Here is a 26,990-nt window from a genome sequence, read left to right as displayed (position 1 = left end):
AAAACATTATCCTAAAAAAAATCTACTTCACAGATTTCATAGACATTGGGGCGGGAAGGGACCTCGGAAGGTGGTGCTACTTCTGAGGTGGCTTGAGTTCTTCAACCGTGTCTAACTTTACAGATGGCCCAATAAAAAACGTCATCCTAAGAAAACCTTGCCGACCATCGCAGCTACATCGTCACCCTCAAGGCCCTGCCATGCCTTGAAAAGAAAGCCGGACAGAAACCAGCGACAGAGTCGACACACATCCCCAAGCACTAACTTCACAGCAGATCAGCTCCCTTTACAGCAGAAGAATCGTTTTTAACGGCGTCGCCCGTGTGACCGGAGCGCGATGCAGCGCCAATCGTGCCAGGACCGCTTTGCACGTGCGGCCGGTCGACAGGGATGGCGCGATTCAGCCGCGACCCGCGCGATAAGGGTGCGGCGTCCGGGGGGCCGGCCTCCCTCCCCCGCCCGCCGCCGCCGCCGAGCACTGCCCCGGTGCTGGCGGAGGAGTGGGGCCGCTCCTACCCCGGCCACCAGCTGGATCCGCCGCCCACGCCCCGCCGGCGGGGCTGCAGGGCCCGCGCCGCGCTCACCTCATGGTCCTGCTCGGGGCGGAGCGGGGCGCGGTCAGGCGGCGGCGGCGGCGGCGGGCGCGGGGCGGCGCCGGGGCCCCCGCAGGCGCATGGTGCCGGGCGCTAGCTGCGGGGCCGGGGCCGGGGCGGCCGGCGGGGCCCTGCCATATCCCCGCGCCCTGCGCCGGGGCCGGGATCGGGGGGCGGCAGGAGGGGAGGCGCCGCCCGCGCACACGCACGCACACGCACGGCCGCGGGGCTCTGCCGCAGCCCCGCCCAGGCGCCGCCCCCGGGCACGCACGTGTGCGGGGGGCTGCCCACGGGGGCACGGGCAGGTGCAGAGGGAGCACGGCGGCAGGCCGCGGGCACGTGCGCACACGCGTGGGGCTGCCGGCACGGGCACGGGCACGTGCGCGGACCTGCACGCGCCGGGGCGGGGGCGGGGCGAAGCGGGCCGCCTGGAGCGGGCACGGGTCGGCGCTGCCGCCGGGCCCGGCTGCGGCCTTCGCGGCACCCCGGCCGCAGCTGTGGCAAACCCCGCTCCGCGACCGGCCTGCACTGAAGACACTGTGGCGTGGCTTGGCAATTATACACACGCTGCCTTGACAGTTATCAATAGAAAACAGATTTCCGTTTTTCTTTTCCTAAGATAATAAAAACAGGCCTATTTCTCTTTTTTAATTTGCAGTCCAGCCTTGCGTCCCCCCGCTTAGATGGAGATTTTTGTTCTGCACACATCCTCTGCAGAGCTCGCTGAGCTGCAAGCCCCCGACTTGCTTTTGCCCCGTTAGCCACTCCGAACCGTCAGCGGCATTGCAAGGGGTGCAGCGACTTGCACGGCTCTGACCTGGGGCTGCCGCAGCGTGCAGGGAAGTGACTTGCTCTGTACCGGTATTTCCAAGTATCCTAGATGACCTCAAAAAGGAGTTTTAATAGGAAAAACATTCTGTGCCTCATATGTTTCAGCATCACAGCTGCAAGCTTCAACCTGACAACAAATTCCAAACACTTGTTAACATCTAAGTAATCACATTTTTTGCAGTACAAGGGACAAGCAATGATTGTTTCCCAGGTCTTCACAATGATTTTTTTGGTCATAGCAGCTTTAACTTACAAGGTGCTAAATGTTAGATAAATGCTAAGGAAAATAGTGAAAATGTGCATGCTAAACCCATCAATGGTGTCTCTGCAGTTTCCCTGGGCTTTTGTTTTAGTGTAGGAGAGGGGCCATAAGTGTAAGCCACAAATATTCAATTTTAAGTGTGCAGCATTGATTCTGGTTACATTGCAAGATCTGCTTCAGATGCCTTGCTGATTAATGTGCCCATTCACTGTTCAAGAAGCCCAGCTATATAAAGAAAGAGAAGCTCTTCCTGTTTGAAATTATTCAAGGACTATTTACATTTAACCATCTGCCAAGATACCATTGAGCACAAGCTCCCTTGCAAGTGGGACTTCCCTATAGCAATTGAAAACTCCCTGTACATAACAATTGTATCTGTATCAAATGGGATATAAAGCTATTATTGTGTAACTGTCATATCTGCACCCTCCTGTACAGATACAAAATTTAACCATTGCAACTTGAATCCTGGTTTATTCAGGATTAAGTTTACAGCAGTTTAGCTAGCTTGGATTGCTGCAGGAGCATGCAGGCTTAACAATATATCATAACTGCTGATGTGCACTCACAAGCAGCTCAGCCTCCCCTTTTAATGTGGTTAAAAGTATGATTGTCCACAGTATGCATCATTTGTGGCTCTCCCCAGCCATTTGTATGACTCAACTCTGACAAAAGCCAAACCCCTGTGAAGGTATGGAGTCCCCCATAAGTCTATGTCTAGACACACAGTTAGTTCACCTTATAGAATTAATGCCTTACATCAGAAGGACTTTAGGTTAGGGACAATATCTGCTTCTGTGTTTGTTCAGCACCTTGCACAATGAGCACTAATCCAGATTTGGGATGTTAAGTACTCCTGTAATATATGTACTTTCTAACTATAGCATAATAGCCTATTCTACATGAGTAGTGGTTGTAGAATCTGACATGATATATAATATTAAAATGCATATGTGATTAAATTTACTTAGAAAATGGAAATTATCTTCTCTTCGTTGTGTGTATACATCTAGCTCAGCATCTCAAGACGGTGCAATCCATTTCTTTGCATAAAGAAACAGGAGCGTTAGGCATAATACTGAAATTCTCCCACTTGTACAGACTCATCCAAATTACCTCTCTGATGACATTACTAAAAGGTAACAAGCATGTCTGGAAAATAAAACCTATTTTATTTTGATCCTGAGTAAGTAACCCTTCAAAGCATGGGTCATTGCCTAGCCCATGTGCCACATGGTAGAAAGCACACAAAAATGAGGACACATCAAATTCCTGTTTCATGACAATATTCATAGAATTTGAAATATAAATAAAATTGCAAATCCAAATTTGATGGTGGGCACAATTTTTATTTAAAAGTATCACTTCTTAAAGCAAAGGTTGTGATAATAATAAACTGCAATATCAAATAGGAAAGAAACATAAGTAAAGCATGTTGTATTTTTTTAAACCAGAGTAGGCAAGGAAGTCTGATGTAAAGCTGCATGAAAACTTTTTATTCAGACATCTTCTGCCTATACTTCTCAGCACACAGGGACACCCAAGGTTACACAGAACCCCTTTATAAATACATGATACTACAAGTGATACATGTCAGAGAAATGATTCAGCTATTCATGAACATCAGGAGGAGCAGAAAGCACCTGATTAGAGACGAGGACTGGATGTCACTATTCCTGGCTCAACTATAGAGTGGATGCAGTTTCCTTAGTGAAGTTGCAACCTTTCAGTGCCTTGGTTTTCCCAGCTCTGAAATGTGTAGAATATCAACCTCTTAAAGATGTTCTGCAGCTTGTTTGTCAAATGATTTGGGATAGCAGAAGTAAAGTGATAAGAGAGTTTTCTGCGTGTTGGTCGAACAGCATATATATTCTGTATAATAAAGGGTTTAGTCCATCCGGCTGTGTGTCTGTCTGTAATGCTCTTGGGAGGTGTGGCTCTAGCCAGTGCTGTGTGTGGCTCAAACTGCCCATCAAGAATGACAGTGGGGATGGAGCAGAGGGGTGAGGGTGGCACAGAGTGGTGGTGGAGGGCACGGTGGGGGCAGCGTGGGATGGCGGAGTGCTGCCATGGTGGAGGGGCCATGCTGCGCTCCCCAACTCAGCCCTGCTTTGTGGTGGCAGTGGCAGTACGGTGCTGGCCTGCTATTATGGCGGTCCTCTGTCCCCCTTCATTCTTGACGGGCAATTCGCTAATCTAATAAATATTTTGCAATACACACACACATTGTGTAATATATATGCAGTTAAATGTGTATCTAAATCTAGATATATAGATATAAATATATAGATATATGCAATTAAAAAAAGAGAAAGGCAAGACAGAGGCAATTTCACATGTTGCCATATATGCTCAATCTATAGCTTCTTAATCTCCAGACTATTAGACACAGGTAGTACAGGTCAAATCTTTATCTTACTGAAATCCATTAAGCTTTGGTAGGACCAGTATTTGATCCCAGGGATGTGTCCCAATGAGTGCACACATGAAGTTTGAGGCACTGCAAACTACATGTGATGCACATGCACCCATTTGCCACGATGCTAATATGAAGTGCTGAGATTTTGTTGACACTGGGAGATCGGGAGATCCTGGTGTAAAAAAACGTAAAAAAAGCTGCTGAAAAAAGTGGTGTGGCACACATAGCAGCAGTGTGCGCTATGAGAAAGGGAGCCTGGCCATTAGAACCATGCTCTGGCTGCTAGCCAAGCTCCAAGTGGCGACCTCAGTGCTGCTGCTGCCTTTGGAGGCCCCCAGGACCCCAGGTAAGGCTGCTAGGGCCAGCACAGGTGCTGTACCCAGCCTTCCCTAACCCACCCAGCTTACCTTGCCATGCACTGGAGTGTGCAGGCAGGGGCATGCCCAGGAACAAATAGCAGCAGCACAAATATGTACGTTACTATTTGCCATTGCTGTCTGTCCCACAGGAAATGCATGCTCACCAGGACATGCCCAAGGGAACTACTGTGTTGTGTACCCGTTATCACCACTACCTGTAATACTTGTTTCAGTGGTCCAAATGTTGTATCTTGGGGCCGGTCTCAGAGCAAGGAAACTTTGGAAGAACACTTCATTTGGATGTTTTGTCATTTAGCTGGAATCCTCTCCTGCAAGCTGCAGGGCAAGCCATTCTGGTATTGCCATTGTCATCAGAGACTGGGTGGAAACAGAAATCATATTTTATTGCCTTTGTGCCACTATAAAAATTTCCATGACAGCATAAAGGCCAAGCAAACAGATGTCCATGCCCCTTGTTATGCCACAAGTGCCCAAAATGTGTGTCTGTGACAAAGGTGATATTAATTTATCCTGCTATTTAGCAGCTGGCATCTGTCTGCTCTGTGGCATAAGAACCTGGGCACCCCAGAGCTGCCTACACTCTCCATCTGGTGCTCCAGAGATTTGAGGTTCCTGATTCTGTGCATTTTGGAAATTCTTGGGATTGGGCCCCTCAACCTCTAGGCACTCCTCACTGGCTTTCTCTTCCTACAGAGAAATGCCCTGGGGAATCTTAGGGCATGTTTCTGTAAGCAGGGAAAACCAGAGTTTCCTGCCTGGAGAGATGGGCCCCTGGGATCTCCCTCAGCAACAGCAGCTCAGCCTGTGCTACTAAAGCAGCAGCAATAGAACCTGCTGCTCAAGTGAAGAGAGTCCAGGAAGCCTCACCCCCTCCCTACCTACCCTACCCTACTCTCCAGGGGTCTTTATAATTCTCCCTATCCTCTTCCTTCACCCCCAGAGCACTGAAAAAGTTTGCAATGCCTCTGTTCATATCAATCATCCTCAACATGCAGTATCATTCAGACATGTGAGATTTAGGTTTGAGCTCATATGCAGCCTCCATGCAGCACCAATGGACCTGGTATACCGTGATAGGCTGCATCCCTGACATCTGCAACATTATCTCATGGTAATAGTCCAGGTCCTATTCCTAACAGAAGATATGATGGATGACACACAGAAGACCTGTAAGCTGGTGGTAGAGAGGGTGTCATGTTAAGCATATCACAGGCAAACAACAAAGCCATGTTACAGGAAAAGAGGGTCAGACAGAAGCTGTACTGGAAGAGGAAGAGAGAAAAAGAAACAGACAACGAAAGTGTGGATCGTTAGAGAGAAAAAACATAGTAGGGATGGACAATGAGTAAGAGAAAGAGAGTAGGACAAAGGACAAAAGCAAGGGGACATATGGGACAAGTGGGACTCAAGGAAGCAAATGGGAACAAGGCAAATATAAAGAGGGAAACTGAGAGCGAACCCACCAGGTATTTCAGAAAAATGAACAAGAGAGAATAAAGGGGTGGGAAATGAAGGAAAAACCAGTAAAGAAAAAGGAGGGGGGAAAAAAGAAGGGGAAGAATGAACATGGAAGAGAAAAAAAGAGGGAGAGAGAGAAGGGGGTAAGGAAATGGAATGGGAAGAAGAAAGGTAGGAAAAGACATGCACCTAGAAGGCTAGTCAGCTTTATTTGGTATGCTCAAGCTCTCAGCTTTTATTGTACACTTTTGTATGAGAAAAAGGGAGCTGGATGAAAGGGAAGCAGACAATTAGGATCCCAGAGAAGGAGTTGGGGGTTGGAAGGAGAGTATTCAGGCCAGTATGTGGGCTGAGAGAGGGAGGAGCATGCCAGAACTTTTATTTTTCCAGTAAATACCCTGTGAGAGTATGGGTTATGATCATTAAAGAGTTTTGGGCAGGAAATAAAGGTCTTACAGGAAGCTGGAAGGGAATCAGCTATGTGTCAGGCCTTTGGGGAGCTATATTAGAGTTATCTATCCAAGGCCATTGATGTCTTCCTTTAAGGAGTTTTACATGTAGCTTAAGCAAAGGAGATGGAAACAAGGCAGCTCACAGTCTGCATAAAACTACATGGTGAAAGTGCTGAAATGTGTCTTGAAAGAGGCCAAACCATTGTGTGTCCAACTGTGCCTTGCTGGATTCTGAGTAATGAATGACTGTAGGGTTCTAACAACATTTCCAGAGATATTTCTCCATATGAGGGAGGGTGGGGGTGGGAAGCAGAATTTATGTGCAAGAAACTAATTTTTCCTTCAATGAATAACTTTTATCTTCCTTGAAGAAATGGCAGCTGAGACTTTATATAAGGCTTAGCCCCACCTTTACTGAGAATTGCCAAAACCTGTGGGAGTTTAACCAAGGCTTTCTCCCTGTGGTGGTATGTATAGGTGATCTGGGCCCCCAGAAAGGAATCTGCACCTTTGCTATCACTTAAAGAGGAAGTTGTACTAAGACAAGTAGTGGCTTGTTTGGTAAGGGTATTATTATTATTATTATTGTTGTTGTTGTTGTTGTTGTTACTACATCCCAGCAGTAGTTTCCAGAGTTTCAGAAGGTCAAAGCACAGCTGAACCTGGCTGGGCTTTGACCCTTAAAGCCAATCACAAGGGGAAGGCAACAACAGCCAATCTAAGAGTGTCAGACACAGAGGACTGCTGTGCTTGTCCAGCTGCAGATAGTCTGGAATGTACAGATTGTTAAACTGTGTGTGGCCAGATACTTTGTCATACAGGAACCATAAATACTGGAAATGCCAGACAGCTTTTAGCTTAAAGCGCCTGTCAGTTCTTTCTCCAGCTGCTACAACCCTTGGCCAAGGAGTCTTGGAACTCAGCTTCTGCTCTTTTTAGATGGTGTAGTCAAGCCATAACACTTGAACTTGTGGAATAATCACTTCTATAGCAATATGCTGATGTCATAAACATAGAATTATGACTTCACTGAAAGCCACAGCAAAAGAAAAGACAGATCAGGAAGGAGGAACCGAAGCCCCAGCACCTGTCTCACTGAGAAAGGGAATCCAGACTGAACAGTCAAGTAAATTGCCTCTGCATAATTGCATTTCCTTCAGGTTGCCTCCTCTTAAACATGCCAGAGCAGCAAGAGGGCAATGCAAAGATTACTGTAATTCACCTTGTCTAACAGCTGGAAAACACAGCCAACATTTTAATTTTGCCATCTAACAATAACAACCCAAAGCTCAGAGGGTATTCTTTTAAGACCGCTATCTGAAACCTAGAGAAAATGCAGCTCATGTAGTCCGATTTTAGCCCCCAGAAAGTTTTTTAAGTCAATGGCTCAAAACCCAGCAGCTCCCATTGAAAACCTGATCAGTAAACAATAGGGGTGTGGAAAACAGGCCATATTTGATTCCGAATCAACCCAAATCGGGGACAGTGATTCAATTCATTGATTTGGATCACTGTCCCCGATTCAATTCAATTCGATCAAATCCAAATCTGAAGATCCGATTCTGATTCAGAGAATCAGCTATTTGGCCATAGACACAGCTTTAAAATGTTTTTTCTACATACCTCAAGGTACCAGGTGTGGCTTGTGAATGCTGTGATACTGGGGCGGATGAAGCGTCCCACAGGAGCTTCAGTTAGGGGGTCCTGTGTGCTTGGTGGCAAACCTGGACGTGGAGAGGAAGTATTTCCGGTCCACTTACAGGTCTGCCGGTGAGCACACTGGGGGCCCCCCAGCTCAGCTACTGGCTGCAGGGGGACCCTGGTTGCCCCCCTAGACCCAGGAGGCACCAGTCACTGAGCTGGTGGGGCTCTGTGCGCTTCCTGGCGGACCCAGAAGTGCTTCTGGTCCACTTCTGGGTCTACTGCCAAGCATGCTGAGGAGCCCCCCCCACACTCCTGGTGGATGCTCCATGTGCCCCAGCATCTCAGCATTTACGAGCCACCTCGTACCTTGAGGTATGCAGAAAAAACATTTAAAGCTGTATCCATGTCTGAATCATTGAATCTTTCCTAATCGATTTGGAGGGTTCTGATTTGATTCGGAAAGATTAAATTCAGTTCAGATTCGCAGATTCGGCCACCGAATCGGGACAAGTCTCTGCCAAATCAAATCAGGGACGGAAGCTTCACGCAGCCCTACTAAGTAGATACCCACATGGGATGCAAAATAACTCTTTTGAAAATCAGGCACTAAATGGTCTGAAATAATAAAGTCATCTACTAATAGGTAAAATCCCCTTTTCTTACAGACCTTCTCTAACGTCCCTTCCACTCCTCTAGAGTGGCCTCCATTATGTTTTCACTGACCTTCCTTATACTCAGAGAAATTAAGACCACAGTTACTTGAAAAAAATTTATGCAGTTATGAACACTCACTTGTTCTTCCCAAATCCTCCTAATATCTTCACCATGAGGCAATCTTCCTACATCACTAAACTCTCCCTTGGCTACGAAAATTCAAAAGAGATTAAATTAGATATATATTAGAGCAAGCAGAACTTTCTCTTAGACCTGCATCCCTCTTCTGAGGTGACAAGATTTCATCAATGCTGCCTGCAGAATATCCTTTGAATCCTGTGGGTAGACAGATGCACCAACATTAGCATCCTCTTGCAAGCAAATGCATGAGCATCACGACAATGATCATCCAACATCAACTTTGCTGGGCCAGCCACATCTTCCAGATGTCCAACTCCAGATTCTTGAAGCAAGTTTTATTCTCCCAGCTCGGTCAAGGCATACCCTCAAGAGGAGGGTAGAGAAAATGTTTCAAGACATCCTCAAGGCCAGCTTGAAAAAATGCAACATCAACATCAACTTGTGGCGGACTATTGCCCAGAACTGCCTCAAATGGAGGGAGTCTGCTGCAAGGATCTCAGTATTTTGAAAGCTTACAATGACAATAGATGAAAAAATGGAAGTGACAGAAACAGCACGTCATGGACCAAAGCAAGAACTCAGAGTCACCCACCCTGCACAGAAATGTGCTCGAGCTGCAACAGAGTCTGTCAATCCTGGGTAGACTTTGTCAGTCATTTTCAGACCCCATCATGGAAGACAATCATCCTAGACTTTGAAGGACTGCTGATGATGTTGTAAAATAAATATTAAGTCTATTCGTTTGTAATTAGGGAACAGAAAGAAGGAAAGAAAGATGGAACTTATTCTTTCCTCACATATTTTAGTCTCAGAGAAATTCATTCTGCTGTCACCCTAATTTACTCACCTTTAATCATCTCCCCTTGGAGGATAAAGTATTTAAATGAGTGGAATTAGATCTAAAAATCTCTATTTTTGAACCAGAAAATTGTCCCTAACAAGCCAGGAGAGCTGGAGCATAATATAGCAATACAGAGGAGAAAGAATAGAATTTATTTTGCCAACATGCTAGCACTCTTACATAAGCACATTACATAAGTAATGGTAGTATAACAAAATTCAGTAGTTAAAATGGGAATGGAATTCAGGGGCCTGAGCCAGACTGTGCCCATAAGGAGTCCTTAATCCTTGTAAGGGCTAGGAAACTTCACACGTTTCAATTTTCATATCAACCCAGTGAGGACTGGTATTACATAACTAGTGGCAACTCCAATGAGATCATTCTGTAGATTCCAATAAGACTCCAAAGGGCTGAAGCATTTAGTCCCATGTTCCATGCTACAAGTTTCCTCCTTAACTTCAAGGGAGGAAGTTACACTTTCAATTCTTTCTCATTTGTGCATACCTCCAAAGCTCCCCCCAGGAATGGCTCTTCAGGACAGAAGAGGCACCTGTGTAAGAAAAAAATGTTTGCGAGTGTGTATAAAACAAAATGTGTATGCATGTTTATCATCTTATGAGGGAAATCCCATCAGATGCTGGGCCATTCACCTGAACCTACCCAGCCACAAATGCAAATCCACCATCATGTGGAAGGCAACTTCCTCTTGTTAAGATTCTTTTAAGTATCAGATACCTACAGTGTCTCGTAAGTAATCTCACCATCTGTGAGATTTTTGAAGATATGATCTAGTTCTTTGTGAAGGACTCCAGTTCAGTAAATGGTTACATTTCAGAACAGAGCTGCATGAAGTGGAAGCTGTCAGACTTCACAGAAGGATGTTTCCTTTGTATCAAATTACTTGTGATAAAAAAGAACAGTAAAAAGCCACTACATTTTCTAAATTAATACTTTTTGAAAAACTGATCTCATTCATGCTTTCCTGGGATGACATGGGAAATGCTAATAATTACACAAAGCTTAAGTTTTCTATATTTTGACAAATAATTTGAACCAAAACATTTTTTGTTCAGATTTGCTGGAAACGGGTTTTTTTGTCGTGGTTTGCTTTTTCTTCTTTCTTCTCCCTGCCCCTTAGTTTTCAGTTCTTCATCCAGAAAATAACATAATGCAAAGATAAAGAAGTTCTTTTCAAGCAAGTGAATGACTTCCTAAGGTTGGTAGGATTAGTGTGATAGGTCCAGACAAGAGGAAGAATGTCTTGCATTTGAAAGCTCAGTTAACTTAGTCCAACCATGCAGTTGGTCAAATAAAAGGTATCACTCCAAAGATTACTTGCCTCTTTCTAAAAGATCACCTTCTAGGATCAGAATTCTTGGCCCAGGTCAGCACATTTGCCCATGCATCCCTCACGAGTCCACAAAGAAACACGGATTTATTCAATAGCAGAAGTACAGGAAGGATATATCTATAGACTGGATCTAGTGACAATCTCCCTTGATCTGTGATTCTCAGATGGACTGACAAAAATTCTTAGTTTTTATAGAAAATGGAAGGATGGAAGGGTAGACATGTTAAAACCCAAGATAACTAAAGGCACAGGTTGAAAGAGACTGAAAAACCTGACTTCTGATTATCATAAAGAGTTTGTGAGAAGCAACAGGTCATCTGCAAATCCTAGGAAGTTCAAAATCCTGTAAACAAGATCAGGAAAACATAAGCATTCAGTTTCAAATGTTAATGGCCTTCATCAGGGGTCAGCAGCCCATAGGCTGGATACAGCTTATGGAGGTAGGACTTTGGCAGCATTTAGTGGTAGAGGGGCCTTCTGCAGGTGCTCTCCACTTGCCACCATAGGGACAAAGGCTTGCTGTAGGTGTTTCCCTTATGCTGCCAGGGAGACAAGCAGAAGTGGCAGCAAGTCCTATTGACCCCCCACCTCCAACCCAGGACTGGCTATTCTAGCCCACAGCCAGAAGAATTGCTAACCCTGGGCGTACATTATTTCCTGCTCTCATGAAACTATGTGGCAGGAAGTTTAGGTCTCCTAAGTCAGTGTTAATCCTGGAAGACGTGGTACTGTAGAGGATGATTTGAGGAACTTGAAGGCTGTCAGAAAAGACCCTGAGGGCATATATAAGGACAGTAAAAAAGCATTTCTGCGAAGGGGCCCTCTGCAGTCAGTGTGGCTGGAAGGACGATAAATATATTTTGTGGGTGCTGCTGACTTTAGTGGGGTTACGGTGTCATTTTACATGACAAAATTTAAAATTATCTGAGTTATTTTTTAACTCATAGTTGAGGATGAAAGAGAGACTGAAAAACCTGACCTGAAAAAGCTGAGTTTTGTGTATGTATATATCTTACATACACAAAACTCAACTTCTATTCCTAAATAACCTATGAATATGAAAATTTCATTTGGAATTTACAAATTTGTCCCATTAAATGAAAATACATCTTAGTAAAACTTTAATATAGAAGTGAATTAGCTGCACAGTAAAAATACATCAAAACATTTCACTTTGATACATGTTTATTGGTGCCCTGCACTTTCAGTGTAGCAGGCTGGAGATGTAATAAAAAAAGGTTCCAAAATTTACTGATTCTATTTCATTTAACCCACTCTAAACAACCAGTGCTTTAGAGTTCAAAGAATTAACATTTTTACTGCCTATTACAAGCAAAATTTTAATATTAACTTTTCAGAGTCTGCTTAGAACTCTGCTCTTTTAAAATTCTTTAGATACATTCCTCAAGGTAAACAAGAAATTTCAATCTCTGTCACAATCGAAATTGATAAGGCCTTCTTTACCCATTTTATATCACCTCCATTATTAGTTCATTGCAAAACACAATCTTATTTCATACTATAAATATCCATCCATGCACAAAACACAGGGGCCAGAAGTTACACATTAATATTTCATGTAGGCTTCCAAGACTTCCTTTACCCTCTGCAGGTTTGTGGGTACACTTAAAAAGATATCTTTAGACTTGGTCTACTTGGTCTTAAAATACAAATATACAATATCCATAAGCATAAAAAAGTAAAGCCTAGATTGCCTTACCATTTGTTATGAATTGCTAAACTCTTATACATGTACATTATAGCATCATGCTGATTAATATACATATTAGTTAAATATATCAATCATTAATTGGGATGTGGCCAAGTTTTGTTTGTGTTTTTTAATAAGAAACTGTTCATATACAAGTAAAAAAGATTTTTAATTTAAACTTACTTGGAACACCTGAACCAGATACACATCTGTAAACCCTGCTGAGATATTCAAGTTACATTGGGGCATAACCAGCTATGTGAAAGAAAATATAACTCCTCATTGGTGATATATAAGGTATGCTATTTCCTAGAAAATGCAAATGATTAAATCCGAACATTTACATTTTCATATTTAGACATTTTAATTATTGTGTGTCTTCCAGCTTTCTTGATACTTTTAGTATCAGTTCATCACTGTCAATCAGAAACAACTCAGTACCTCAGTGTTGCCACAGATTTTCTAAATAAGGTAGATATACAGTACAAAGTGTAGATAGTGAAACAATTAAGCATGTATATACAGTATGTTGAAAGGCATTTTTGTGACCATTTTAGTAGAGCTTATAGAAAAGAATTAAGATAATTACCGGTTCTGTTGATATCACTGTATTGCAAACTTTCAAGCCACATTTTTATATTAAGCTTGTACTGCTTTGTATATTGTACAATAAAAGAAAAATAAAGATCATTCTTAAGATGTGACACTTAATCACTGAACTGAGTAAGGTAACCAGCACAGGGCTTAATTTTCCTGAGGTTTGTAAGAATTTTTAAAGAAAATCACAGTGACCAGGCTAAACTGCAAACGTACTGTTAAGTTTTAAATATACAGTTTATACAGAACTTCTGCGCATGGTCATCTCACGATTATGCGTGTTCACACTGCTGATTCTTCTATATAACTCGCCATTGCATAATACTTGTATCTTTTCCACCTGTGGAGATGAGATGGGTGTCTTCACATAGAAAATCTACATTAGTTACATGACTACTATGTCCACCATATACATGGCTCGGAGCCTGGAAAACACCAATACAGGAGGTTATTACTGCAGAAACTATAAATTACTTTAAAAAAATGCTTAGTGATATACAGCACTTAAACTACTATAAATTAAACTGTTGCATTATTTCTATTAATTCAATCAGGTGGTTTTAAAATGCGTGCCTTATAATCAAGTTACACACACATTTATCTATGTATAGTATTTTACTCATATAAAGAATGGTATAGATTCCTTTTTTTAACTTGTAGTTTATTGTATTTTCCTTTTATTTAGGCGAGTAACATTTTCAATGCTTGAAAGGCTTTGCCAGACCAGACACTACCAAAGCAAATTCCTTACCCTAAACTGTGAACATGGATAGGAGAAGAGATGTACTTTGCCAAAATCATCTCCTGTTGATAGCAGTTTTCTGCCATGTGATCGACAGACAGCATTGATATCTGTTCCATCTGAACCTTCTGGCCATACACCTAAAAATGGAGTAACTGATTAAATATTTCTGCTATGCATACAAAATACATGTGTTGATTGATGTCCTAACAAAAACCTAAGCTATGAGGTCACTGTAAATAAAAAAACCTAAAAACATGACTAGTGATTTAGGCCCTAAATGTATTTGCTTAACTTTAAGCTTATAAATAAAAATGAAGATCTGAGGGTGTAGACAGACATTTGAAACATTTAAAAAAATGGAACATTTCAACTGATAACAGATATACAGCCCCCTACTCCCCTTCAAAATTGCTGCACTAGCAGGCAACAGCAGTGCTTTCCAGCCAGGGGAGCAAAATAGGGATTGCTCGGCCCTTTGCCTCTGTTCTCCTCCTCTGCACTCCCATGACAGGGGAAGGGAAGGGGGGAAGCAGGGCAGATTGTCAGTAAGCACTGCCCACACCTTCACCACCCCAGGGTCTCTGTCTGCAGCACCTAGAGTGCAGGAAGTCCACAGGATGCCCGCAACAGCCACAGTATGGGAAAACTGCGGCACCCTGAGTACCCAGAGAGCCAGTAGCCATTGCCCTTAAATGCACACTGGAAGATTATTACAAGATACAGCCCACTGCACTTTTTTCACACAAATCCAACCTAAAGTACCACTTTGGTTGCTTACAAGAAATGACATTATTAAAACATGGATAACATAATTAATGGAGGCATCAACAAGATACAACCATGTTATAATGTTACAATGGAGTTGTTAAATGCTTTTGTTACTCACTGCAGACCAGTACTGGTTGTTGCTCTCATACCTATGGGTGCATCCAGGATCTTGTAAAGGCAGGACAGGGTGGGGAACCAGCAACTAGTGCTGCAGGGATGGCCCTACCCCCACTCCCAACTACCCCACACCACTGGGGCCGGCAGACTGTGTCACAGGACCAGCAGCCACGGTCTTTTCTTAAGTGCCTCAATCAAGTAAGAATCTTCCTTCCCCACCCCCTTCTTCCTTGTGTTTAGCAGCACGTCCTCCCCCTTCCCAGATGTTCCCTCCCACTGCCCCTCTCCCCTGCCACTGCTGTCACTGCCCCTGCTGTGTGGGGGTGGTCTGGGGGTGGGAAGGCTGCCCCACTCCAGCCAGGCTGCATATGGAGCCAGGCTCAGCCAGAGACAACAGGAGCATGCAGGTTCTCTTCCCCCCCCCACCTCGCTCCCAGGTGACAGGGAACACCTGGGGAGACCAAGCAGGGAAGAAGAACCTGACTGCTACTGCTGCTGTCCCTGGCTGAGCATGGCTTGCTGTGGAGCCCAGCTGGAGCGGGGCAAGTGTGGCTGCTGAGCCTCCCCCTCCTCTACCCACCCAGGTCAGCTGAGCTGTCAGGAGCAGTGGATGAGGGAGCTGGGAGGGGACAGGCCATGCTATACAGAAAGGAGTGGGAGGAGGGGGGATTCTTGCTTCCTTTGGGGACTTAAAAAAAGTCCCTGATTTTATCCCACAGCGTTGACTGAAAGGAGAATGAAAGGGGAATGCCACTTCTCCCCTCTGGATCTGGCTCAATTAACCTCTAATTAGATTGTTAGTTCTTCAGTGTATGGACCACATTTGCATATATGGTCTGTAAAGTCCATGAATGCTTGTGTGGTGTAAAATATAATACAACACAAATGAATATGAAAACTTTACTGTTTGTACAATCATATACAGACTTTTCTGCATTCTAAGTGTTTTTTATTGACTTTCGTACTTCAGATTTTATTTGCTCCCTCACTCAGCAAAAAAGGCTGCTTAACTGTAAGAGTCCACTCAGAACAAGTTGATTTTTCTATGTTTTGTTAAATATTTAGAACTGGAACGGTAAATATCATAATATTTAGAACTGGAAGTCTAAATATCATAGACTTCCCCTGCTTATAAACTGTGGCAGGGCACTGTTGGTACCAGCCACTTAAAGGGCCTGGAGCTGGCAGCTGCCAGGTGCTGGATGAGGGCTGCCCATATAAACAGGACAGTTCTGCTGCTGGAGGCCAGGCAACAACACTGCCTGGCCCGAGGGCTGCTGGTATCATCTGGAGGTAAGGGAGGAGCTCCTGGTCCTGGGTATGACCTAAAACTGCACCTTGCTGGGAATGGGTGGCCTGGTGGGGCTCCCAGTTGCACAGGAGCCCCCAGGAAATGCCAGGCCAGTTACCACCCTGGTGAAAGGCGGGTCGGGGCGCCTTAACCCCTACCCCCCACCACTGGGTGGGTTACCCCTTGTTGGAGGGTCTGGAAGATGGACCCAATGGAAAAAGAGTAAGGCCATAGACTCACACCTGTCTGAATTTCCACTGACTGGCCCATGCTGGGGCCAGGACTAGACGGGTCAAAGGGCAGGGGCCCACCACGTGGGATGCCCAAGAGCCGAGGGCCTGGGGTCCTGACTGGCCTGGAGGTGGGCCAGGGCCAGTGAGCTGAAGGTCCGGGCGGGGGGGCGGGAAAATCACACCTGAAGGGGAAGTAGCTCAGGGAGCTATGCTGCCCGGTATGAAGGTGGACTAGACTGCCTGAGGGGAGGAATCCAGGTGGGGTTCAATTAGGAGGATTCTGGGGCCCAGTGTGGGGGCTGGTGATGATGATAACATCGACATGCCATCAGCGAGGCTTGGGCTGCAGTTTATGGGAGGAACGGAGTTGCAGATAACACCCCCTGGCATCAAGGCAGGAAATGGACAGCCTCTCACTTAATTACATCATTAATTATTTAACAACAAGGCATGGTGGGCAAGAAGGCGGGCAGTTAGCCCAGAAACAGGTGGGCAGGCCATGGTTGGATTGGCCCGGAGTAGGCCCCCTGTTACATAAACCCATACAGGTTGCAAAACCTTAAGAAGAAAGTGGTTTCAGGTTTTAATCACTGACACACCTTATATTTTGTATAAATATGCTATACAGAATAAATCAAAACAGTTTTGTGATTACTACAAACAAAATGGCAAAAGAGGAAAGTATTATTTCCTAAAGTCCCACTGATTTCACCAAAACTCTGCAAGTGTCCACTTGTAAGACATGAAAGCACAAAAAAATGAAGAGGGACATGCATGAGAAAGATAATGAAGTGTTCAGTTGATATATCAGCATTAGAGTAATGTTGTAGCCATGAGGGTCCAGGAATTAAGAGGGGCAAGGATTTACTTGGGGTGATATCTTTTACTCCAACCATGCAGTTGGGAGATCTCATTGATTAAAAAGTGCCAACAAAAGCGGGAAAAAAGAGGTCAGTAGAGTTCTAGCTACATAGCAGAGCAATTAATTACAGCAGTGGGGCTGGGGTTTAGGAGCAATGCAGTGCAGGATGCCTGGAGGACCAACCAGGCCCATGTGATGTACCACTTCGTGTCTACACATAACATGACACTGAATCAGTTCGCAGTGAACCGATTCAAAATATTACTTGATTTTGAGATATTCCAGGTGGCTTTAAACCAGTTTAACAGGCCTGCCTGCTTCAGGTTAAAACTGCATTTAAACTATTCTAGCTGTCCATAACCTCAGGGTGTGTACAGAAAAAACCTGAACCATTCCAAGAATTTCACTGATTGGGAACTGTTTCAAAACTTGTCCCTGGAAAGAACCATCTATGCATACGCTGTTAAGGGTTCCAAGTACAACCTTGCCTTTCAGGGAGCACATTATACCAAAATGCCACCAAGAGGTGGTAGAGTACCCAGACCATCATGCCTTCCAGGAGTCAGTGCCCAGAGTTCTCCCAGAACTCCTCTGGAGGGGAAGGAAAACTCAGACTTGTGGAGGGTGTTGGAGTGGAAGGGTTGCCGGGTACTGGGGAGCCCTGTGGACCCATTTGTGGTTCCTAAGGGGCTGGGTCCTTTGCCTCCTTCTTCCCTCACAAAAAACTCCTTGGCTTTTCCAACCACTTACATATTCTGCATTGCCAGTGATTGCATAGAGGTAAGTGCAGAACAGAACCAGCTGGGTAGGAGCTGGCTGCAAGAGCGCGGCACAAGGAACAAGGCAGACCAGGTTCTTTGGGTAAATCCAATAACTTTTATTAGACCAACCCAAATAGTTGGAAAAATTCTTCTTAGCAAGTTTCTGGGCACAAATACCCTTCATCAGGCGGAGGATGCATCTGCAGATACAGTTCATGAGCTAATTCCCTTCACACTGGGTGCACCTGCATGTGCACGTTACTGCAGTTAACTAATTAGCTCCACAGTAAAGCATCACAAGTCTACATGGAGCAATAAATTATGGAGGAGTATTATGGAGCAGTAAATTAATTAACTCTGTTAATTAACTGTTGAGGACAGTGCTATCCTACCACAGAGTAATTGTGTGGCAAAATGCATGTGTAGACTGTGAAAAGGGCTGGCTGGGGCACAAGGGTGCTGAAGTGTGGGGACTGGCTGCTGCCTAGCCCTGCACTTTAGCACCCTCATTCCCCAGCCAGCCCTAGCATTGCCTGATGCCACCACCTGGAGCCCAGGGCTGACCCCATAGAATCCCCTGCCAGCCTGGGGCTGCTGTACTCTGGCTCAAACTTCTGTGGTTTTGGGTACATGTGTAGATGCTGCATCCAGGAGCGGCTGACTCCAGCACAAGCTGTGCTGGAGTTTATCACGTCACCTTAACAGCACATGTAGATGAACCCAATGGGCATGGAATTGACAACCATTCTATTCTACTGTGGTCCCATTGTGCAATGGCTCTGTTCCCCCACCCCCCAAGAATTGACAGATGTGCCCATATCAGTAGGTAATCACCTGCCCACTACTACAAAGACTGCCCTTCCCCACAAAACCTGGCTACCCCCTCACTTCAAGTAAGCCTGGAACCCCCACCCAAGGTCGCTACCAGCGAAGTGAAACTGATACATGGGCACCCCTACAGACTGTTGTTTCTGTAGGCAACAGACCTTTGGCCAGTCCTAGCTGCATCTTGGAGCAGCCCTATTGCTACTTAAAGCACACTGAGGAAAAGGAAAAATTGTGGGCTGCTTGCAGTGCCTGGTGCCATCTTTGCAGTTGTTTCATTGCAAGCTACCCACCTCGCTGCTGACTGGCTGAAAGGGCTGCCTTTCATGCAGTCCCATCCCTCACCACTGATTGGCAGATGGCTGCCTTTCATGTGGCCCCCACCCTCACCACTGGCTGGAAGAGAGGGTTGGGGCTGTACAAAAGACAGCCCTCTTGACCATTCAGCAGCAGAGGGAGCAGCATGGCACCCCTCCCCCTCCACTACTCTGTGCTGTTGGCAGTGTAGCTGGCATAGGGGTCCCAGTGGTGGTGACAGCAATGTCTCACTGCCCCACTCTGACCTCCCATGCTGGGTCCTGCCTATGCCCACTGTGGCTGCACAAATATGGCGGCGGGCACATGACCCCCCATGCCTCATGCCCCCACCCTACACATGCACCCCCTGCCTCACATACTGGGGTCTAGGTCTGGGGGCAGGGCTAGGGGACTGTTTTCTACTTAAACTATTTACTGGGTTGGGACTGGCCATCAACGTTTACAAATGGGTACTGGTACAAAAAAGGTTGAGAACCACTGTTCTAAGGCTTATATCTGTCCACACCCTCAGCGTATGCACAGAGAATGAGCTGAGGAGTGGATAAAGGAGTGTTAAAAGTTGGAGCTGATTTGCTGCATTTGAATCATTCTCATCTTGTTTACACCTAACAATTAGAAGGTACCAGCTGCTACCCTTCTGAAACCTTCCTGTAGTGGGCAAACTGAGTTATGCTCAGGCTTTTAACTTTAGGCCCTCCCAGAACTAAGCAATTAAATTGAACAGAGTACCATATAAGGCAGTGGGAAAATGAGTGTTGTGAGTGGTACAGGAGGCTAACCAGGTACAGTAGTTTCCCCTAAAAGGAAAGGAGACCAAAAATGGAATGATTGGAGTACCTTATCTAAAAAGAGGAGGTAAGAAACTTCAGGATTGGACAATTTGAGGTGAGAAAGTTACAAATGTGGTGGATTGTGACAAGGGTCTTCCTGGGGCTAGATCTCGAGTTAGCCCATCCACCTGTCTAGGGTAATCTGCCCCGACTCTCTTGCCACGACTTGAATGTGCCTCTGGTATCCCAAGGGAGAGGATGCCCATTTACTACCCCGATGCCAGGGGGGCATTATCCATGGCTCCATACCTCCCCTATACTGTGGCCCATGCCTTGTAGATAGCATGCAGATTATTACTTACTCCCTGGGTTCAGGCCAGGACAGACTCAGTACACTGCTGGGCCTCTTTCACACTCACATTCACTCTGCCCCCACCTCACACAGGGGCCTCTTGCACTCTGCCCATTACTGGGCCACACTCTACTGCCCTGCTCCCTTGAGCGACCCCACAGTCATCAGGCCTCACTACTCTCACTCTGGGTCAGCACATACAGCAACTTCGGTTCACTCAAGCTCCCCTACTGTATGTGGCCTTGTCCTTGTGGCAAACATTGGGCTGACTCTGCTCCTAGCCCCTCACTGGGCAACTTCATCTTTGTATCACTCATGGGGCTGGCTCATGTCCTGTCCTTTAAGCCACCCCTCACAGCCCTATTCAGTACATCTCTAGTACAGCCCTTCAAACTGCCCTCAACATCCCTACTCAGCACCCCACACATGCACAGTCCTTCAAGTGCCTCTCTGCACCCTGCTCTGTGCGGGCCTCCAAACCAATACTACTCCCCTTGGGGCCTCCGGGGTCTCACAACCCTGCTGGGCTCAGGTGCCCCTCTATAGGTGTACCTGGCCCTGCCCTGCTCTCACAATTACTCACCAGATGGTGGGTGCCAGGATTAAGGTGCCCCACCCCCCCTTTCACTGAGGGGTAACTGGTCTGCTATTTCTTGGGGGCTGACCTGCCACAGACAGGCCCACAAGACCCACCCCCCTTCCCCAGCAGGGTGCAGTTTCATGTCATGCCCGGGACCAGGAGTCTCCAGCCATCCCCATAGCTCCTTCCCTTACCTCCAAGTTGTTCCAGGAGCAGTAGCTGGGTGATGTTACTCCCTCAGCTGTTAGCTGCTGCCCCAGCCTGTGTGCTGGGTCCTAAAATGGCCACCCTAATCAAGCACCTGCCAGCAGCCTGCCTCCAGCCCTTAAACTGGCAGGCACCAAAGGTGCACTGCCACATGGACAAACAAAGGCTTTGTGCTGCCATCCTGCCACCCTTGGAATTCTTATTCGAACAACGGGGATTCCAGAAACTAACATCCCACCTACCCAGCAGGGGATCTGAGGCCGGTACTACCAAAGATCACTGTTGTAACATCTGAAGGGACCACTTGCCCAGTCATACCACAGGGAGGAAACTTGTAATAAAGCATAAGGTTTGTAACAGGGAACCCTAGCCCTGTTACTAGGAGGCAGAGTGGCCCCTTTAAGGCCAGAGTCTTCAGAGTGCAGCCTGTCAGCAAAGCAAGGGTTAAAGGATAGCATTGACTAGGGCTGTCACATGACTACGTGAGAGCTCAGGCCAGAGCTACATAAGCCCTGGACTGAGCTCTAGGAAACTGGGAAGCAGCCCTGGATTTGAGAGCACCAGGCAGAGTGACCCAGAGATGTGGAGTCATGGGTAAGCAGACTAACTGTGTCTATTAGTTCTTTGTTATAGCCCAGGAGCTTAGTGTTTATGTTGTAACTGGTGGTTTGCAGATAAGGCTATGGGGGGGTGGAGACTTCATTAGTACCCACAGGGGCGCAGCTACAGGGCTAGAGAGCCCAGCGCCACAGAGGTGCAGCTACATAGGGCTGGGGCCCAGAGACAGAAGTAAGACTGATTGAAGCTAGTGCCTCAAAGCTGGGCCCAAAACAGTGGGCCTAAGCTAGATGGCTTAGCTACATAAAAAAGGGGTGGAAGCTGAATCTGCTGAAACTCTAACAGAGGAAACACTATGCATTAAAAACCTGCAAAGCATGGGGCATGGTAAAGGGTGGAATATTCAGATCACGTCATCCTCTTCTTTGAAGCTCAGCATTGGCTTCCTGTTTCACCATAACGTCAAGCTTCTTGTCCCCCTGCCTTTTGAGGCTTTTCATCATTTTACCACTGTGGCAGGGCACTTGGGGTGCCTGCCACTTTAAGAGGCCAGGCAGCCTGTGAAGCCACTGGCAGGTGCGGGCCAGGGCTAACAGGGGGGTCAGCTGGCCCAGGGAGTCAGCAGGTCCTGAAAGAAGGTGGCAGTAACATCTGGAGCCTGATGAGAGAACGCAGCTGGATCACCATTTCAGAGAAGACAGCTGAAGCAGTCTGGAAGTTTGGGGATGAACTAAGGCAGGGCTGGAAAAAATACAGTCTGTGGGCCGGATCCAGCCTGCAAAGCCATTCTGTTTGGCTGGCGGGGCCCCTAAAAATTCAGAAAATTAATAATGATCTGTCCTTGGTTCCTGTAAAAAATGACAGAAACCAGGGGAAGCCCAGTGGGCTCCCGCAACAGCAGGGCCTGCCCAGCCCCACCCTCCCAGGCAGAAGTCCCAGCAGGGGCTTCTGGCCTGGGACTGTGTGACTGCACTACACTGGAAACTCAGGTGTGTGTGTGTGTGTGTGGGGGGGGGGGGGGGGACCTTGGGCAGGGAAGGAGCCCTGGGAAAAGTGGCCCAGGGAAAAGCTGAGCGCAGGGAAAAGCAGCCCCTTGCCCACCGCTCCCTGCTGCAGCCACTCACAGTCCATATGGGGCTGTCCTGTAACCCACCCCTGCAGCCAACCTGGGCCCCACGCCAGCTCCAGGTTCACCCGTTGGGGCTCTGCATGGTGGCTTATGTGCTGGGCAGCCCAGAGGCGGCAGTGGCAAACACTGCCCAGCACGGTAGGCGGGGGGCCGCATTTGCTGCTGCTGTGGAACACCCCCAACAGGTGAGCCCGGAGCCAGCGTGGGGTCCAGGCTAGCAGTACGGGCGGGTTACAAGCTGGTGCTGAGCGTGGGGGATGGGAAAAGCAGCCCCTTGCCCGCACTGTGGCCAGCACTCTATGCTGCAGCCGCTTGCAGTCTGTGGGGCTGCTTGTGCCTGCTCAAGACAGCCCCACTCAGGCTGCAAGCGGCTGCAGCAGGGAGCGCCGGCCACGGGGCTGAGGAGGGGCCACTTTTCCCCACACTCCACACCAGCTCCTTCCCTGCCTGTACTGCGGGGCTGGGGGGCACTGGGAGGCAGTGTTCCAGGGCCCAGAGCAGGGGTCTGTGGAGCTGGGCCAGCTCCCCCCCTTCCCTGCTGGTGCAGCCCAGCTCGGCTCCACAGACCCCTGCCAGCCTCTGGTCCCAAGCTCTCCACCCTAAATAATTGCCTGCCCCTGAACTGAGGGGAGGAGGAGGTTTCTAGGGACCCAGCAAGGGGTCCAGAGCCCAGTGAGAGGCTGAGCATGTGGGATCACGGAGGGTCCAGAACCTAGCGAGAGACTGAGCGTGTAGGACTGGAGAGGGTTCAGGAACCCCAGAAGGAGCGTTAAGTAAGTGAAAGGAAACATCAATGAGGATGACATCTGGGAGGCACAGGATATGGTGTAAAGGAGGAACAGAGCCATGCAATTAGCCCATAAGGCAGTGACCACAGGCACCTGGTGGTCATTTGAGAAAAGCAATCTGGGAAGCCCTAGGGCAGCCCCCCCATATCAAAATAAAACAAAGCATCAAGACGCGATGAGTGATTCCAAAGTGAGGGCTACAGGGACTCCAGGGGTTTCACGGCCATCTGTGGAAAGGCACTCTGCCACAAATATCCCTGTTTCTACACTCTTCTCTTACTGCATTATTCTAGCACCTCTGTAGTTTCAACAAAACCAGTCTTATTTGCCTATTTGTCAGCTTTCTTTGTAACCACCTCAAGGCCTTCCTCCCACAAGCTCTGTTAACCACAGGGCATCTCCCTAAATTTATCTTCAGGGCAGCTGCCCTCTTTCTCCTGCAAATCACTCCTCAAGAACAACTTTTGCTTTAATGGTTGGTCTGGCTGTACTTCAGTGGGATCAGTGGTATACCAATGGGGTAGGGGGGGCAGGGAGGGGCCATGTCCCTGGGTGCTGACCTGGGGCGGGGAGGGGCCAGGCCCTCAAGAGGTTATTTGGTCCCCCGGCAGCACTTCTGGCAAAACGGGAAGTGCCACCAGTGTTTCCAGGCTCAGTGATCGCCCACCAGCAGACCCCCCCCGCCCCCCACTGCTAGTAGACCCCTCCCCCCACCACTTGGTGATCAGCCATTGACGGGGGTGGGGGGTGCCCTGGAGATGCATGGTACATCACTAAGTGGGGTAAGAGATTATGTATATAAAATGTAAAAAAACAAAATACCATCAACATAAATGAAGAAAATTAAAAGCATTTTCAACAGATCACCTTCTTTTTGTCTCACACAGCCCATTTTTCCCTTCTTTTGCTAATTCTGCATGCTTCTATATATTATCTCAATTTATACTGTAAGGTCTTTGGGCAAAAGATTCTCACCTACATGTTTATATAGGTTTCCCTCCTTTATGTTGTACGTGTGTTCCTGGAAAAGGACACAGCTCAAATTTGCATAAAGAGAACCCACTTTAACAATGTAACAAATAGGGAAGACCTCAACTTTACTGACTCCCAGGCCCATTTCTGCCACTTTTACAAGACAATTTTGGTACTCACCAACAGCAGACAGTACACACAAGCACAGGGAACTATCATATAATGTGGATGGTAACTACAGAAACACGTGTCACAGACAAGTGAGGAGAACAGGTCCACACAGGAGACTATATTTTGGTGTGCATCATTCCCACAATGCACCACATAAAGCAGCTGACTGTGGGCTTCCACCACACCAATCACATAAGAGTGAATTCACCTCGCATATAATGAATTTTTGGTACAAAAAGGGTCATTGCATGAGAGTGAATTCGCACATACAGAACCCGCATAAAGCAAGGGAAATCTGTACAACACAGTGCATAATGGACTTTGACCCTGACTGATTTATTTAATGTTACCACAATAAAAACAACAATGATTCCATAATTAGGTCACACTGTTACTAGTCTGTCATAGTGGCTACTTTGTGATGGTTTCCACTTATGCTGCACTTAAATATTTTTATCTGAAGCTATCAAGAATCGGAGGTTTTCTGGATTAAAATAAGAAGACTGAAGCTGGACAGACAATACAATAAATCTTCTTAAAGACAAGGGAAGGAAAACTTACTGCTTGGGAGTGCACCTGAACTGAACCACTGTAGCAGTTTCATCTGCTCCTATACTTGTATAGTGGAGCTAAACCTCTGTAACATTCAACCTGAATAAAGAGGTTTAAAATTACAATGGCACAACTCCCAGAGCAGAATAAAGCAGAAACTCACAACAGTTATAGTAATAAGCTATAAAATGCTATAATGTTAAAGCACCACTTGTTTTTGATAGAAATGATTAATAGAAATTTAATATTTGCCCTGTGAAATTTGAAGAGTTGTGTTTTAAATGAAAACTTGACGCTCTGAATGCTAGTTAAATGTAAAAGCAAAGAATGTAAGTTTAAGGATAGAAACTTACCAAAAACATGGAATCCTAAAGTACAGGTATAAGTAGCCCATTCTATATCTCTAGTAGTTTCCACACTCACTACTTGTTTACAAGCAGAGGGAATCCCTACAGAAAAAACAGCAAACAATATTTTTAGTTTTATAGCTACATATGAATTGATTGGAGCAGAATAATTAAATATGTTCCATCACAATAATTATATGATCCTGTTTAAATTTTAATTGCATTAGCTCTCCTAGAATGAATTCCATATAAAGCACAGAAAAATAACTGGTTACTCACAGTATAGGATTTCATAGTCCCCTGAATTAGACACAAGGTACTGTGAATTAACAGACCAGTCCAAATGAGTAATGAAGCTGGAATGACCCTAAGAAGAGAAGGATATTGTATTAATTTTAACAGCAGCTCCCAACATGATAGTACTACTATACATTACAAAAATTACAAGGCAGTTTGTTTCTAGTGAATCAGAATAAGTTACTTACTGAGCATTTGCCAATTCTAGTATATTTTCTTCCATTTTCATTAACACCATATATATAAATACAGTTGTCATGGGAACCTATTGCCAAGAAGTTTCCATCTATAAACAAAAAAAAAAAAATTAAACCTCTCAAAAAGAAACCAAAATAGTTTAGGAAGTACTAATCTTACATGGACAATGACCCTTGTCCTTAAAACTTTTTTAACAAAAACTAAAGATTAAGAAAAATAAAAGAGGAAAATTCTGTTAATACATTCATGTACATTTCACTGAAACAGCTTTATATAGTGAATACTGCAGTTAAAATGTCGTAAGGCAACTAAGAGAGGAAACCATGGTCGTGGACGATTAACCTGATCACGGTTCTACATGAACTTATGTAGGAAAGCACAGTTTTACATTGTATTCTCAATCCTAGTAAATCATAAAATACAGATAAAAAACTAAAATACAGATCATAAAATTAAGATCCAAAAAATAGTAAATCAGAGATCCTGGCTTCACTGAGGGCAGTGGCAAAACTCCCATTGACTCAGTTGGGTCAGGACTTAATCAGTTATTTCTATACTCAGTTTAAATATGATATTGGAGATTTTTGAAGAATAAAAATTATATAAAATTAAACCACTTAAAAAAAAAACTTCTAAGAGACTATCAAACCTGGTGAGTAACGCATAACCGACAGCTGTTCGTTTCCATCTGTGTGCACAGTAACCAAATCTTTTGTTTCTGTGTCAAACACAAACCACCTGTTGTAAACACAGAAAGATGTCAGTAAGTGATTCAGTGAGGAATTCAAATCTACAGTAGTTCTGATGCAGTGTTT

The 26,990-nt window shown here is 45.8% G+C and overlaps 1 protein-coding gene across 6 annotated transcripts in view; it reads right to left on the bottom strand.

The window, feature by feature from the left end:
• EML1 (EMAP like 1) overlaps positions 1 to 26,990 on the bottom strand; it is a 338,018-nt gene that overhangs the window by 127,374 nt on the left and 183,654 nt on the right. For all 6 annotated transcript variants that reach the window (XM_090034008.1, XM_090034006.1, XM_090034003.1 and 3 more), the window contains 6 exons: positions 26,825 to 26,913; positions 26,166 to 26,263; positions 25,960 to 26,047; positions 25,687 to 25,782; positions 14,086 to 14,216; positions 585 to 13,759 (listed from right to left, as the gene is read on the bottom strand). In XM_090034008.1, coding sequence (XP_089890134.1) covers positions 13,634 to 13,759; positions 14,086 to 14,216; positions 25,687 to 25,782; positions 25,960 to 26,047; positions 26,166 to 26,263; positions 26,825 to 26,913 — 628 coding nt within the window. In that variant the 3' untranslated portion in view covers positions 585 to 13,633. The remainder of the gene's footprint in view (positions 1 to 584; positions 13,760 to 14,085; positions 14,217 to 25,686; positions 25,783 to 25,959; positions 26,048 to 26,165; positions 26,264 to 26,824; positions 26,914 to 26,990) is intronic.

Source organism: Crocodylus siamensis, chromosome 2 (assembly GCF_052110815.1).
Source record: "Crocodylus siamensis isolate JL-2025a chromosome 2, ASM5211081v1, whole genome shotgun sequence".
Lineage (NCBI taxonomy): Eukaryota > Metazoa > Chordata > Crocodylia > Crocodylidae > Crocodylus > Crocodylus siamensis.
The sequence above is the reverse complement of the archived record's forward strand: the minus strand, read 5'-3'. Positions and strand labels throughout refer to the sequence as shown.